This window comes from Nyctereutes procyonoides, unplaced genomic scaffold (assembly GCF_905146905.1).
Source record: "Nyctereutes procyonoides isolate TBG_1078 unplaced genomic scaffold, NYPRO_anot_genome, whole genome shotgun sequence".
In the NCBI taxonomy this organism is placed as follows: Eukaryota; Metazoa; Chordata; class Mammalia; order Carnivora; family Canidae; genus Nyctereutes; species Nyctereutes procyonoides.
Window position 1 is genome coordinate 41489371 of NW_026575030.1, and position 16416 is coordinate 41505786.

Sequence of the window (16416 nt, forward strand, 5' to 3'; positions counted from 1 at the left end):
GTAGCTATGTTCCACAGGGGCCTCTCCTTTCTACTGTTCTGGTTATCAGGTTGCAGTGAAACGCAATGGGAGATACTGTATACAGAATTTGCATATATATGCATAGGTACACTTTTCCAGAGAAAAGATTCATGACCTTTACCAGATTCTCAAGAGCTTTTAAGAATACAATGTATGTGCAGTAACTGATGCTAACAGATGTTGGGATGTTAGTTCTCACACATCAAAATGGCATGTTGGGAAGGAGAAGGACCCCGTTTACTGCCCTTCCCAGGCTGACATCTCTCGGGATGATCCCGGTCATCTCCTGTTTTTCCTGTGCTCACTGTTCCCACAGAATAAAGAATGAAAAATAAAGTCACAAACATAAAGGCTTTTCTGGCACATGAACTTCTAAATGATCAACAGTACCTATTTAAGGCTTCATGATATTCTCAGAACCTAATAAACCTCTATGAACTTGGCAAATAATTTTTTATGTTAAACTTTATATACCTTTAGGAATCATGTTCTTAAAAAAAAACCCAAATTAAAATATATTAACTAATTTAAAGGTATTCAGATTAGTAATTAATAGCACTTTTTCAACCTAGGGGAATATAAATAAGGGACTGGGAAAAGAAATGCACATCCTTAAAATGTAGAGTATTATTGAATTAATGTTTATTTAAATCCATGCATGAGTTTTTCCATGAGTTCACATCACAGCCGTATTTACAGATACCAAATAACTATAACTTTTGTCCACAAGACATACTGGGTCAAACAATGTGATCGATCCAAAGGTCAACTTTTTTAGTAGGATTTAGCTACGAAGACGATAAATCAGCCAAGCTACTTGTGGGACTTTTCATTTAAGAAAAAAAAAAAAAGCTTTTTAATGAATCAAATTTATTACAGTGAATTAGTGTGCAATCAAAACCAAATACATTCCTCGGGGTATGCCAGAGGTAAGCAAAATAATATTAACAGAATCAAGGTTACTAAAAAATAAGGCGTTTTTTTCTGAATGGTAATATAAAATATCATGCTGTGTTATCACTACTTAACAATAAAAAAAAAACCAGTAAGACATGTTTCAGTATTGACTTTTTGATGTTCCCATAAAGGTAAAACAAAATTCCACCAAGTAAATAATAAATTCTAGAAAGAGAACACAAAGAGGTATCCTCTTTAAGAGCATGCAATTCCTTACAAATACCATGCCTCACCTCCATGCATGAGTAAAAGCATATGTACAATTCAAACAGAGCTCGATCAGCCACTAGGGGAACGATTCTCCATCTGTTTCTTCTACAGAGATGGTAGATGGCTGATTACACAGCTCTTCTGAATGTGCAGAATTTTTTTTTAAATAGTGACAGTTCACTTGTTCTTCTGTTTTACTGATTTACATTTCAAATGTGGCCATGTTAATGACCAAATATGTACAAACAAAAGACAAAAACAACAATTATATACAATTTGCGAAAATCGAATTTTAACCATGGTACACTTCATCTAGTCCAACGCCTAGACGCTTTCCAACACCAGTAACGACTATCAGGTACTTCATCAGGCCAAATGAAGCCTCACGACTACATCCAGATTGATTTTTTTCCCTTTCAAGTGCATTCCTTTTTCGTAAAAACAATGTTTACAGTTTACTTGCTTTTAAACTGGCAATCGCTACACAAGCAATGCCCTTTGCTACAAATCAAAGCCTTGTCCTACCCAAAAGCTACTGTTAATTGAAGTCGATTTTACCATTCAAGATTAAATTCAGATGTGTAGATCCCAGATACCTGGGTATGAAATATTAAAATCTGCCAAGAGGAATTAGGTATTTTTCTCCTTTTCCTTTAATATAACCCACTATATAATAGTGAACTAAATATGTTTGTTTCATAGAAACAACTTACATTTGCCAATACAGGGCAAATGGTCTATGTACAGATACATTAGGACTGCCTAACTGACAGTGAGTGTTGCCGACCAGGCTCCAAGCCAGTGGAGCTAATACGGTGGAGCTCTCTGCTGAATGGACTTTCCCTTCAGGATACGTCGGATCTGGAAGAGAAATAAATAGATTTGTGAGGTTTCTTTCTTATGCTCAAGGTACCGTATTTCCTTCAGCGTTTGATCCCTTTTTTGTACACTCTACACCACTCCTATCAACTTGGAAGTAAATAGATGAAGAAGTACGCAACGATACCCGTCCAGATTTTAGGGTGACTTTAAAAACTACTACTGTAACTCCTTTCAAGCTTATTAGAGCTCTTCTATAATGATCTCGGAGTACAAGAAAGTACAGCATCCCCATTAAGAATTATCTAAAGTTGAAAATCTCCGATGATGTCATCCTTTCCTAATCTCTACTCATACTACTTGTGAGAACATTTCACGTAAGGCCGCAGTTATGGCATATTGTGGTATCTCACCCATATCAACGTCTGCTTCAACTAACAAGAACCCAGAATCCACTTCATAAACATACAGGTTAATCTTTAATACACTTTAAAAGTGAGAACAGCTGTCATGAGATCCAATTAAAGCATCTGCACAAAGGGACGCCTGGGTGGCTCAGTCAGCTGAGCGCCTGACTCTTGATTTCAGCTCAGGTCACGATCTCAGGGTCGTGAGAGCGAGCCCCGCAGCGGGCTTGGGATTCTCTCTCTCCCTCTCCCTTTCCCTCTACCCCCACCTCTGCTCACTCACAGGCACTGTCTCTAAAGTAAAATTTAAAAGCCTTAAAAAATAAATAAGTAAATCATCTGTGCATAAATGTTCGAATCACAGGAGAGCCCCTCGGTTCACTCAGAATCTAGTGATTGATTTTATACCCCAGTCTGACAAATGTCATTATCTATCTCCTGGCCCACAGCAGATTAAAAGCAACCAATTGGAGGAAAGAAGATTAGGGCAGGGGACGCCACTGATAGCTGCTGGGATGGGAAACACGATGACCAGAGCCTGACCACAGAAGCAAAGGAGAAAACCCTCCCCTTAACACACAAGACACAAAAACACAAAAGCAGAAAGGAAGAGTAACAGAAGAACAGGGAAAAGCCAAGTGGCTGCCCAACTCTCATCCCTGAGAACACCGCTGGATGGCTGCACACCACAGTGAAGCAGGAGCAAACACTGGGGGCGGGGGGGGGGGTAGGCCTGCCATTTACTATTATTCGATGATGATTCCTATCTGTGCAACCTCTCCAGCTCCATTTTCTCAGCTGAACCTTCACACTGCGACGTTTTTGGAACTATTAAATGGTGTAACAAACAGGAGAACTCTAGAAATTATCAAGAGATTCACTTGAAGTTACAAAGAGCCCCACAAATAGGGTAACAGCCTGGTCACAGTGAGGGCTGTGACTCAAAGAAAAGGCTAAACTGTGTTCTGTGTAATTTTGTGATTATCAAAGTTTGTAACGACCTGCCCACAGCCGCAGTCAACCTCATTTACCTCAAGGAAAGATTTCCATCAAAAAATCTTACGTTCTGAAAAGACTCAGTTCTCGTTATCAGTTAAAGTTGAGTCATGTGAAGCTTCAATCCCCAAAGACAATATATCACCGTATGATGAGTGAAGCCTAACTTTGTTTCAAATATCTGTAGGTTCTAAATTATGTAACCAACCTTCCATTTTCGGTTTAGTATCCGTTAGTAGACAGAAACAACTAGAACAGGGAATGTTTACTGAGCACTCACTACATCCCCAGGACTATCCTGAATGCTCTACGGAGACGGAATGATAGAACTTCACTCACGATCCGAAGACCCATCACTTGTAGACCTAAGAATCTCTTTTCTCAATGTCTGCAGGAACCTTGGTGCCTCCTCTTTCATCAGCTTCCAACTATTCTGACTTCACTCTAAACCCAACTTTGTGTTAGGAAAGGAAAGACTGACCTTTGACCATTCTGGGTCCCTAGATAACACTCAAATTTCTTACTGTTTCTTTAGCATCAGAGCAATTGACTCCACAGTTGGTACAAAGACACTGTGAGACGCGGACGCTGAGAGGGCACCTCTCAGAGCACCCACTGGCCTCTGCCCTACACAACCTCGTCTCCCTTTATGTTTCAGGCCAAGTGCCTGAAACGATTTCCTCTCCCTTCTGTCACCCTCACCTGTTCTCCCACGGGACCATCAGGAACCAAATGCACTGGCTGTTCATTCTCCAAGTTCCGAGTACTTGGGTCTGCTCCCTTCCTCATCAACAGCCTAACTGCATCCAACTGTGTCACCCGATACTGAAGGCTGGCAGCAACATGGAGGGCAGTGTTTCCATTGTAAGCCTGAGGACAAAGAGATAAAACGACACCTCTCAGAGAGGGAGATTGCCAGGCAAGCAGCTCAAAAGCTCGAAGATGGTATAAAAGAGGTCATTCCAAGTCTAATGCAGTCACCAAAGCTTTCTAGACGTACCTTTGCATTCACAAAAGACAGGCAACTGGGCAGCTCCAAAAACAGGCGAATGAGTTCCAGATTTGCTTCTTCTGCTGCCAAATGCAAGGCTGTGCGACCACTTTTACGATCCTTAAAAGAGGCAAAGGGGGGAGAACAATGAACATCCAGACACCACATCTGGATACGCTTTCTACCCAGGCTCACAAGTGTCTGACTCACTCTTGGAGACTCACCACAAATTCTCCCAACCCCACAAAGCCTTCCTTCATCCCAGACTAAACGAAATCTCCTATCCCTCCTAAATTCCCCATCAATTTCCTATAAATCGCCTATCATCGTCTGCTTTTATATACAGGGTGGCCACAAAACGTAGAAGCACAGCCGATACTATTTTATCAAGTACTGTAATGCAAAACAATAAAACATTTATTATGTATTCGCCTGTGTTTCCAGACTTGGTGGCTACCCTGTATACACACACAATTAGCTGCATCTCTCACCTCTTTGGCTTCCCCAGGTCTAAAGTAGCTTCTGATTCAAGCACTCTTCCCCCAGAGCTCCCAACTCAGTGCCTTGTACATAAGAGACACTGAGTAAATAAACCTCAAATTTGAGAATAAAATATTTTCCAGTTTAAAAACCAGATGTAAGTCCAGACCCCACAATGATGGAACAACTCTTACAAGAAATCACTACTTCTTGTGCTTAGTATGTGAAAATGGAAGCCAAAATAACAGTATCAATTTCAGGCATTTTCTTTTCCTTTTCTAAACAAAGACAAATTTATTTCACAGCTTAATAATCTTTTGAATAATCATCCACAAATTAAAAGCAAATTCAGAAAGCTGATGATTTCAAAAATCTAAGCTTAATTATCCATGCATTGCTACTCACTCCATTAATTTAAAAAGAGGGAAAATAGTTTTAATTTATACTCGGGAACAAGGTCTTTGGCTACAACCCCTTTTCTTCCCTATCCTATCTCCAACCTCTTCTGAGAACGTACCTTAGCTTCCACTGCTGCTCCCATCTGAATCAGACATTTGATGGTGTCAACCAGACTCTTGTTCTTCAGTAAAAGCTCCTGAACTTCAGGTGAATGGGGCTGTTGGTTTCTCTGAAGCTCATGCACCACAGCATTGTGCGCCACAACCGCACAGTGCAGAGGAGTCAGGCCTTAAAAAAAAAAAAAAAAGTGTAATAAAGCAATAAAGCAGTGGTCAAGTACCCGCCAGGTCTTTCTGTTGTTCCACAATTACAAACCCTGAGGACGGTCTCTACCATGACCTACAAATGGCCTCTCGGAGAACTGGTAAGGCAATCTGAATATTCCCTCCGTGGCGTCTCAGTGCTAATTTTATCTGTAGAATATTTTAGCTTTAATGGCCTCCCTTCCTTCTTGGTATGAAACTTAATACCCTTAGAACTGATGGGTCCCACTCTCTAAATGGGTTTTCATCCAATAAAATTTCTGTTCTTACCATCATAGTTAGTTGCCTCAAGATCCAAAAACTGATTGCTCTTCACTGCTCCCTTCTGAATTGCCTGCGAAATTTTAAAAAATAGACACATGTTAGCAAAAGACAAGTTACACGAATACGTACTTATTGGTATTGCCAAGAAATGAGTAAGCCGACTCAAAGCAGGTTACTGCAACAGGCTACCTACATCTGGCTTCTCTTATCCGAGCCCTACCTCTTCGGCCCTGTGATAGCAGAAGCTGGCTCGAGGCTCTTACCTGAAGCACCTGGGAGTGACCTTTCTCGGCACAGACGTGCAGGGGGGTTCTTCCCCAGCAGTCAGTGGTGTTCACCTGGGCCCCAAGGTTCACCAGATCCTGCACGATGAGATGCTGATTGGCAGCCACTGCCACCTGAAAGGCACTCTGTGGACATTCAGATGGAAAAAAAGATTTTGTTTAAATATGTAACCCTACCCTCATGAGGAATATGAACCAAAACTAAGAACGGAAAATAAATCCTATTAATAAGCTCAAAGATACTGTAACACAAGGAAACTAACATAAGCCTAGGGTGTGGCTTTATTACACCCAGTTAGTCTTTGGTCAAATAACTACAAAGTTAACGTTAATAACTTCAAGCTTGATGATGGCAAAGAATCAACATCTCAAAGTTAATATTAACTCAACTCCCTCGGTTGGGAGCTCTAAAATGACCCGCACATAAATATGAAACTTCTCAGTGTCCTCTTCCCCATGACATCTCTGCCATTTCACTCGGACGAGGTCCTCACCTGTCCGTTGTGCTCTTTAATATCCAACATGTGAAGCGCATTCATTTTTCTTGCAAGGACGTAGGAAAGTGCCCTCCTCCCCTGGGCAACAGCAATATGGAGGAACCTGGGAAACAAGGAAAGAAAGAGGTGATTACTTCTGACTTCACAACGTTCATCTTTAAAAAAAAAAAAAAAAAATCTACTTTAGCCCCTTTCTTGATACGTTGGTGCACTCAAAAGAAACAGTACAGACGATAATTTATCGTTTCTGTTGGGTTAATAATACATCTGAGTTGCAACAGATGTGTTAAGTTACCAGAAATAGTAAGAAGAATGCCAAGCACCACACCGATGGCCTTAAGTCTATTATATCTAATATTCCTAAAAACCCTATGAGGGAGGTCTTTCCACTTTACGTGTCAAGAAATTGAGACCTAGAAAGGTTAAATAACTTGCCCACGACCACAAAGATGTCATGACAGATTAAGATTTAGTCTACAAGTCACCTCACAGGTGATGGCTGACCAACTAATCACGATCTGTTTTTGCTCTATAGACACAATCCACGCTGGTCTTTCAAAACCAACTATTCAAAGACACGTATGTTTTCATTAATTGAGAAGAGATCATCGGTTCAGACGGAAAATAAGAAGAAAACTCCTGAAATATTAGCAACAGCAATTTCTACCTACGCTCGTCATCCCGATTAGCCACTTACTAAGTAAGGTCCAGCCTGGTACACCCTAGAGAAATTCTGTGCCCACTGTATCCAGGGAGTATGGTTTATCAAATTAGGTTCAGAAAGGGATACTCACGTGTCACCATCTGCATCCTTTGAAAGAAACTGGTCTTGGGAGATATTTGCCAACTTGCTTTCTTCTTGCTCTACTTGCCACTGAAAAAAGGACTTCCCTAACTGTGTGGTGTTCCCTGGATTTCCGATGATGTTCTGGAACGGCACTGAGGTGCTTAGCGTGGTAGCGCCCGCATCATGCCCCACCATGGCCTCACAGGCACCGTGTGGCATCATGTTGAAGTTCTGCAGGGGGGACTCATTTTGTTGCTGAACACTGGGGGGATTCTGAATGGGAACAGCGATATTCTCCGATTCCCGACTATTTAGAAGGGATGCAAAACATTGATCTGGGCAGAACTGTGGTTCTTGACCCTCACAGAAGTTCGATTCATAGCTGGGGGACTGGGAAGTTCTGGAATAAGGACCGTACTCCAGAGCTGGGCTGGGGGTGTAGTGCTGTGGCGGCAGTGGCTGCTGCAAGTGCTGGCTCTGTGGAGAATACTGGTACAGGGAGGCCTGATCCATCATGTGTGGAGAGCTGCTGACTTGGAATGGTTGGTATTTCTGAGGCGGAGAGAAGATCTGCCCTCCGTGGAAGTCCTGACACTGTTCTCGGGGGGAGCCCTGAGGGACCACCACTGGGCTCATCCAGCTAACTTGGACAGTATTTAAGGACACCGGGCTGCATTCATTCTTAATGTTGATTATGTTCTGAAGCAGATCGGCGCTGCTGTCCTGTTTGGATTCACCGTGATGAACATCTTCCATGCTCTCTGCAGGTGTTGGCGTTTGAGGTGGTGTCTGGAAAAGGAGAAAAAGTAGGTTGCGTGCTCTCTTTCAAAATCATTCCAGGAAAAATTTCCAAGCACATTCAGGGGAAAATAGTGAGATACTTACCAAAAACTGGGTATGTAACACAGCTGGCCTTTTGCAAGCTGGTCCATCAGACAACGAATCGGGTCCTTTCCTTTTCCCACTATATGGTACTGTGTTCTTCAATTCTATACCCCGAGAAAGGAATGTGGAATCAGTGATCACCTTATTTTCTAAATTTTACCCACAACCCCACTAAGCTATTTAACCCTAAAGCCCCCATACTATGAATAGAAGGAATGCTTACCTGTGAATTGCTCTCTGTTCACACTTTGTGTCTGTAAGGGAAAAAAGTTTCCAGCTTAGTGCACATCAAAATGGTTTCCTACTTAATAAACATCAATAAAGCAGACTTATCTCTACCACTCTTCACAGCTCATCAAACATCTTTGATAGTTATCCCAGCAGTATTCATTTTCTATCTTAATTTTCATTCTATCTTGCAACTTTCCCCGTTTTCACTTTCATCTTGTTCAAGTCAAAGACCAAAATCAATAAGCCATTTGAGTTTTCCCTTTCTAGTCAAGTTTTCCCATCTCAGTCGAACCCCCATGAATCCGTGGCCTCCAATTTGCCTTCATTTATTCCTTCATTCATTCATTAAAATTTCTCTTGTGTGCCTAGTACCGGGGGCTAAGTGATAGGAATACAGCGGACAGAGACCAATATGCCCGCCATCCTATGACGCTGTGGTGTTGTCTACAAAGACCTACTGGACCGAGGTCAGCCGAGAACAATAAATACCCCGACAGAATAACCTCCCTGGCCTGACCCAGAACAAACAATAGGTGGCACCTTAAAATCATCCAAAGCTTGGCCAGAAGCCTTCTGTTTATGACTTCGGATATGCAGCAGGAGTTCCTTCACCGAGTTCTTCACACGAACGCCTTGAAAGGGTCCTCTCTGTTGCCTTCCAATAACCCCCATATGGGGTTCAACTGTTCAAAAGAAAACGAAACACATCCCAATTTAATCTCATCACAAGCACAAATCTTGATAATCTCAAAAGCACAGCTGTCTAATGTCTGAAGTCCCCAACCCACAAGACTGCAAAGCCCTTCCGACTCTCTCCGGTCAAAGGCCTTGCAGGTCAGTCCCCAGCCCTGCTTAAGGATTCTTCATTTGCTAACACCTTTCTCCACCAGGCACCTAAGAAAATAAAGCTCATAAAGCTGTGGTTTGGGGGGTGGGGGGCTGGGCAGAGCCAACAGATAAACCCGAATTAAACCTCTTTGTCTTTGAGTCCTAGACATCCAAAAGACAGAGTCGCAGGTTTTGCCACCCTCTCACAAATCTTGACTGTTTTATAAACCTTAAGGGAGCAAGCAGTAAGTGATGGATTTTTAGCTTTTTCAAAACAAAGGCTTTATGTTTTGAAGAAATTTAAAGTCTATTCATTCCACTCACCTAGGAGAGCACAAAACTTCTTCCAAAGACCTCAGTGTGCCAAAGCCTAACAATTAACAATGTCTTAGATTTATTATTTCCCTCAGTTCAGCTCTGCCAAGAAAGCTGCTTAAATTCACTAAGCTTAAACGTACACACACAGGATTTCCCCTCACCAGTGGTTTTTGGAATTGCTCACCTAGGCCTTCTAAGTAGAAAGCAAACAATCTCATCTCAGTTTAACTTCTAAAAGACACTTTAAAATGCAGCCTAGGAGTACAGCATTCCAGTCCTGACGGCTACTATGTCACAACCTCTTGGGATGAGCTGAACACAAAGTAAACATGCAGAAAGTCAGGAAATGAATAATTGAGCCACTGTGGAGAGTGGGAAAAAGAAGATGAGGCAGGAAACGCCTAATTTGAATATGCAGAGATACAGATATACCATAAGCAGATGAGAGGAAACACCTCTAGGACGGAGCAAATTAAACGACCAGTTGATCTGATGTTTAAGTTTAGGAAAATCCTGCCAGCATCTAACACGGCATTTCTCTGGAATGACAGCAGTTAATTCGACGTCACGGGGAGAAAAATTCGGTTTCAGAAATCCCCTACGTCTATGTGGTAAACCAAGGAACCAGCATAACAGTTTCAGCCGGAGGAAGAGCAAACGTGAGAGAAAAGGTTCCAATACACACGTACACACGCACGCACAGAGTTTTCACATCTGCTATCCATTTAACACACGGGGAGCACCTTGCAAAATCGAGTGGCTTAAGTTACTTTTTAAGTGACAATGAAAAATCACTTTTTAAAATGAAAGAAAGCCGAAGCCCAAGTGGCTAGCAGGAGGGAACACCTGAGCAAGAACGTTCTTTAAAATCACGCTGAGCACTTTCCAGGACTTGCGATGGCCTAGGCGTCCCTTGACCTACCCACAGCGCCGACCTGTTTTCCTGCAAGTTATGCAACTACGTTTGATAAGAAAAGAAACTACCCGATTCACAACAGAAGAAAGGAACCCTTATGGTTTGCTTTAGGATTTGCTCTAACCATTCTAAGGCTCAAAGAATAAAAACAAGACCACAGAAATTCGGGGCAGACTTCTGAAATCCCAAAACGTCAGAAACAAAAGGCCTAAGCCGAGCTGGCTTTCCGTCCAGTGTCATCTAACATCTTGTTAATGGCAGTTTCTTTTCTTTAGCATAAGGTCTTAACATTTTCATAAATACTTAAAAAAAAAAACAAATTGAACTTGAAGTCCTCAAACCTCACTGGTGACCACAAGAAAAGTTATACCTACAGCAGATCCAAAAACTCGCCCCAAGTATACGAACTATGGCTTAATAATTTCTTTTTTCTTTTTCTTTTCTTTTTTTAAGAAAGAGGAACGGGGAGAGGAATCCACTGTGGTTCACCCCCAGCCCTAGACGTGGGCGCTCTGCTCTCGGGGCCCTCGGCGGTGCCGGCCGGGCGGGGGGGGGGGGGGGGGGCGGGCGCCGGGGTTCACACACGGTCAAAGGGCATCGACTCCAGCACACGCCCGGCCCGGGGCAAGTCCGCCTTCCCGGTGCGGGGCGGGGCGGCGTCCTGCGCAGGGGGGGGGCGGGGGTGCCCCAGGGGTGCCGGGGACGCGGGGTGCCCCGGGTGCCGGGGACGCCGGAGGTGTCAGGGTGCCGGGGGTGCCGGGGAGGTGCCGTGGGGGTGCGGGGGGTGCGGGGTGCCCCGGGTGCCGGGGACGCCGGAGGTGTCAGGGTGCCGGGGGTGCGGGGGGTGCCGTGGGGGTGCCGGGGACGCGGGGTGCCCCGGGTGCCGGGGACGCCGGAGGTGTCAGGGTGCCCCGGGTGCCGGGGAGGTGCCGGGGGTGCGGGGGAGGCGCCGGGGGTGCGGGGAGGGTGCGGGGGGAGCCGGCGGGTACCTGGCGGCCGGTCCGCGCGCGCGCAGCCCCTGGGCCGGGCGTCCACGGCGCCGCAGGAGGAGGCGGCGGAGGCGGAGGAGAGGTCGGAGGAGTCGGAGGCGGGCGAGCCTGGCGCCGAGGCCCCGGGCGGCGAGGCGCCGTAGAAGCAGGCCAGGCTGAGCGGGCTGCTCATGAGGCCGCCGTCTCCGCCGCGCCGCTCGTCCAGCGCCTTGTCCACGATCATGCTCCCGGGCCTCGGGCTCGCGCGGGCGGCGGCGGCGGCGGCGGGGCTGGGGCTGGAGCTGGGGCTGGAGCTGGGGCTGGAGCTGGGGCTGGGGCGCGGGCACGGGGCGGCGCCGGGCGGCGCGGCTTTTCTAGGGGCGCGCGGGGGCGGGGACAGGGGCCGCCGCCTCCCGCCTCCCGCCTCCCGCCTCCCTCCCGGGCCCGCCTCCGGATGCGTCCCGTTTCCAGGAAAATGTACAGGATGAGGCAACGTCCCCCGCCCGCCCGCCCCGCCCGCCGCCGCTCCCTCCCGCAGCCCGACCCCGCCCCGCCCTGGTCCCCGACGGAGGCCGACCGCGCGGGGCTGGGGGGGCCGCGGGGGGGAGGGGGAGGGGGAGGGGAGGGGAGGGGGGGAGAGGGAGAGAGGGAGGGCAGGGGAGCGGGGCCCGCGGGGCGGGGGCGGGGGCGGCCGTCCGGGTTCCGGGCTGGGCAGCCCACCCCCCTCCAGCCCCTCCAGCCCCTCCAGCCCGGCTCGGGCTCGGGCTCCAGGTCCGGGCGTCGCGGGAAGGTCCCCAGGGCCCGGCGCCCCCAGCGCCCAAGCGCCCCCCCAGCGGCCCCCCCGAGCGGGCCCCCCCGAGCGCCCCCCCAGCGGCCCCCCCGAGCGCCCCCCCAGCGGCCCCCCCCAGCGGCTCCCCCGCCGAGCGGCCCCCCCCGAGCGCCCCCCCCCGAGCGCCCCCCGCCAGCGGCCTCCCGGGGCTGCCCGTTCCCCGACGCGCCCGCCGGCAGCGCCCACCAGGTGCCGAGCCGCGCTCGCGTCCCCCAGCCACAACCCGACACCTCGGTGTTCTGGGGGCACGGCCTGGGAATAAAAAACCGTGCCCTACCTCATTTCGTAGCGAACTGAAAAACACACACGTGCGTGTCTGTATCTCAATACACCTGATTTGTCCGTGTTTCTGCATTTTACCCGGCAAACAGAAATTTCCAGCTTTCCTATCTTAAGTCCGTTTTACCGATGGAGTGACACAATTCGTTATTGATGTCCTAAATCTTGTGAAACCCATGGCTAGGAGTTTGCAGCAGGAGAAAATAATGAATGATTAAGTCCCTCCTTTCAAGTACACCCTGATCTCGTGGAAACGATAAGGGAAGCACGTACACGCTACATCAGAAGAAACCAGCTATGATTAAACATCGTGAGGGATACAAAGTCCAGAGTGTCCTAAAAAGAAAGACAAAAAGTGGTGGAGGAAAAGAGGACACGAGGAAAAAATCTTTGCAAAGGAGGCGGCATTCCCTACAGGGTGGGTGGGAATTAAACCAAAAGCACTTACAGGAAGAAGGATCAGCTTGGGGGGGAAAAAAAAAAAAAGAATTGGAAGAGTCAGATAAAAGCTTGCAGTCCCTTCCAGGGTAGTCAAAGGAAAGATGGTAACACAAACGGTAAAGGCAACTTGCTGCCTTTGGGGGGAGCACCTCCAGTGGCCGACTGACACACTGGGTCTTTAATTAACACTGAGCGAACCTGAAAGAATTTGGGGCAGGCAAAATTAACCTGGAAGCTGCTTAGACTTAGGGTAAGACTGAGGGGCCAGAGGCCATTAGGAATCACTGCAATGGTCCAGGTGGGGAGAACGGACTCGACCCTGGTACAGAGGCAAAGAGGAAAGGAAACGGAAAGAAAGGGCTGGACAGCACTGCCAAGACCGAATCTACAGGGTGGGACCAGTCGGATGTGGGCAGCAATGGAGGGGGGGCCCAGCCAGGATGGGGTGGGGGGCCCGCCTGATGACCAGGTGAACAGGGATGCCAGCTTCAGCTCAGAAGTAAATCAACAGAAGCAAAATGCCAGGGTTCCAGGAGGGAAGGAGGGGGACAGGAAGATGAGGAGCTTGAAATTGTTACTCAGCATTAATAGGTGATAGAGGACCCTGCTGGGCGAGCCAAAGGAAATATTTACTTGTTCCCCCACAAGTGCTGTACTGCCTGCCCCCCAAAAACTTCTTGCTGCCTTTCCCCCCCCCCCCGTTTTTGGATCCGGGTAACTTCAAAAAATAAAAAATAAAAAGGAAACAACTCCCTTTGTATCTGCAGGAAATACAAGACTCCAGTAATTGCAGTTCTTCGGAAACCAAAATCACTTAAAAGACGCTCCAAATGAGATGTTGGGTTTTCTCAGTAAAGTTTATTCAGATCTTTTTTTTTTCCTCCCCACTAACATTTTATGTATAAAAAGGCCTTAAATGTCTATCCAAACAAGTTCATGCACAAATATTTTTTACGAAATTAATTCTCCCCCCCCCAAAATTATTTCTGGTTTCACCTGATATATAAAAACCCAAGCTCAAAAGCATAGCTTCTGGAGAACTCATCCATCTATAAATACTACATAAATAAATATGGTCAGCAAAAGACTGATGTTTCAGAATAAACATTCAAAGTTTTCCATAAAATCACAGAATCAAAGCAATCACACTGTTTGAGGAGACCACAAGCCCCAATGTCCAGAAGCCCTCCCACACGCAGTCAAGAATCCTCGTTTGATAACATCACTGCAAAAAGATCTAAATATACTTTGCCTTATTTTACATGTTGAAACATAAACTCAATTTGGTCTATTAGGCTGAATGGTATGACACTACCATTGTCCTAATCAAATATGATAGAACATTCATTCACTCTGTGAGAGACAGCTACCATGGTTATGAGGTCTCTCTGGAAAAGTCCACTGAGGCCAACTGCCAGCACCAACCAGACAGCCATATAAGAAAGCCATTCTGCAAGCAGATCCTCCAGCATGTCAGGCCTTCAGGTGACTGCATTGACCAACATCTTGATTATAGTCTTAGGAGCAACCTTGAGCCAGGATTCCCCCAAAGCCACTTCTAGGTTCCTGACCCCAGGAGCTATATTTAAAAAATGAAGCCTTGAGCATTTGTCCAAGGTCACACTGCTCATCACTGGGGGAAGAGATTAAAATCCTCATGTGTCTGACTCTAGAGCCTGATCTTTTACTTTAAAAGGAAAATCAGAAGACTCATTTCCTCAAGGCTCAGATACTCCATCTACATATAAAGATAAGAAAAAAGATGAAATGACATATCAGGGAGGTTCCCTGACTCATAGAAGGAGAAATCTGCCCCAAAGCAACTGGAAGACACTGTAAATAAGAAATAAAAAATATGATGATGGCTACCTTTCCCTAATTCTATAGATGTTAACAATTATTGTCTATAAAAAATTACCTTATTGTATCTTACAGGATAGAACATTTCTGAATAGTATGGTGCCAATTAAGTTGTAACACCATTTTGAGGTCAATCACTCAAAGTTTTTAAAAAGGTACTGAATTTCTGAACATAGATGTAATAAAATTTTCAAAAGCCAAAACTTATTTGGTGCAACTTTCCAGGTTGGAGATGAAAAACCCAGTGAAGTATCTCATGGGGCAAGTTATTAGAGTGCATTGGCTGAAGCAGTAGAAGAATTTATTTTGCTAAATGCCTTTTAGACTTTGAAAAAAACCGCAAAAGAAATAATGGCCCTGCCCTTTCCAATGATACAGCAACTCATCAAATTAAGATTCGACTGCAAACATGAAAGCCGATCTTGTCTGCAGTACTGCACTTTTTTGCCTTAGAAATGGATAGATCTACAGACTGTCTGGACTTGCTATTTTGGTTGTATTAATCAGGTATTAGCACTGGCTAATCACCAAAGATCTTTTTTAAAATTTTATTTAAATTCAATTAATTAACATGTGATGTAGTATTGGTTTCAGAGCTAGGGGTCAGTGATTTATCAGCCATATAACACCCAGTGCTCATTACAAAGATCTTTTATATGAACACTTGAAAACAAACAGAAGAGATGCTGAAACATTCAAAGTGTACAATAATCTTTTTGAATCTCATCCTTTATCCCAGAATAATTGTACTGAAATTTGCACTGATGGTACAAAAGCAATGGGGGGGTGGTGGTAAACTCCTGGTGCCTTAACAACAAATCAAGGCAGTGGCAACAAAATGAAATAGTAGTCATTGTATTCAACACCACTGGCAGAAAGGGAAAAAATTTAAAAATCTAGTTTTACTTAAAGTCCCACACAAAATAGTTACAGTAATTAATTGTATTAAATATTGAGTCTTGAAATACACATATTTTTAATATTCTATGATGATTGTCTGGAAAAGCACTTGGTCCATTAGGCTGAAAGAATTAAATGAGAATATACTGCCATTTGTTCTACTCCAATCCCATTTAAGTTGTGAGTTGAACTAGTCACGATTTTTCATGGAACACCAATTTACTTGACTGACAAATTGTGGTTATTCTGACTTGGATGTTTATCAGTTTTTTTGTTTTCTTTTTTCTAATGAACAAAGTAAGCCTGTCGTGTTAAGAAATAACTGACAGTATTTATCCCCAATGATAAAATCCAATCCTTCAAATGAAAATTCTAATTAGGGAACTTTCTGACATCCTGAGCTTGGTATCTTCCCAGTATTTATTTTTTAGTTTTTTTGGTGTGTGTGTGTGTGTGTGTGTTTTCTTCAAGATTTTATTTGAGAGAAAGGGAGAGAGAGTGCACACAAACAGGGGGAGGGGGCAGA

The 16416-nt window shown here is 45.3% G+C and overlaps 1 protein-coding gene across 2 annotated transcripts in view; it reads right to left on the reverse strand.

Moving 5' to 3' along the window:
* Nucleotides 1-641: 641 nt before the first annotated feature.
* NFKBIZ (NFKB inhibitor zeta) overlaps nt 642-16416 on the reverse strand; it is a 29222-nt gene continuing 13447 nt past the window's right edge. The window contains exons 1-12 of one of the 2 annotated variants that reach the window (XM_055316259.1): nt 11603-11920; nt 9092-9234; nt 8544-8574; nt 8321-8424; nt 7443-8224; nt 6646-6751; nt 6131-6277; nt 5874-5937; nt 5399-5568; nt 4411-4521; nt 4113-4280; nt 642-2049 (exon numbers count right to left, since the gene is read on the reverse strand). In XM_055316259.1, the coding sequence (XP_055172234.1) occupies nt 1996-2049; nt 4113-4280; nt 4411-4521; nt 5399-5568; nt 5874-5937; nt 6131-6277; nt 6646-6751; nt 7443-8224; nt 8321-8424; nt 8544-8574; nt 9092-9234; nt 11603-11825 (2103 nt within the window). In that variant the 5' untranslated portion in view covers nt 11826-11920 and the 3' untranslated portion in view covers nt 642-1995. Of the gene's footprint in view, nt 2050-4112; nt 4281-4410; nt 4522-5398; nt 5569-5873; nt 5938-6130; nt 6278-6645; nt 6752-7442; nt 8225-8320; nt 8425-8543; nt 8575-9091; nt 9235-11602; nt 11921-16416 lie in introns of those variants that run through there. The other variant, XM_055316260.1, reaches the window with a different exon arrangement.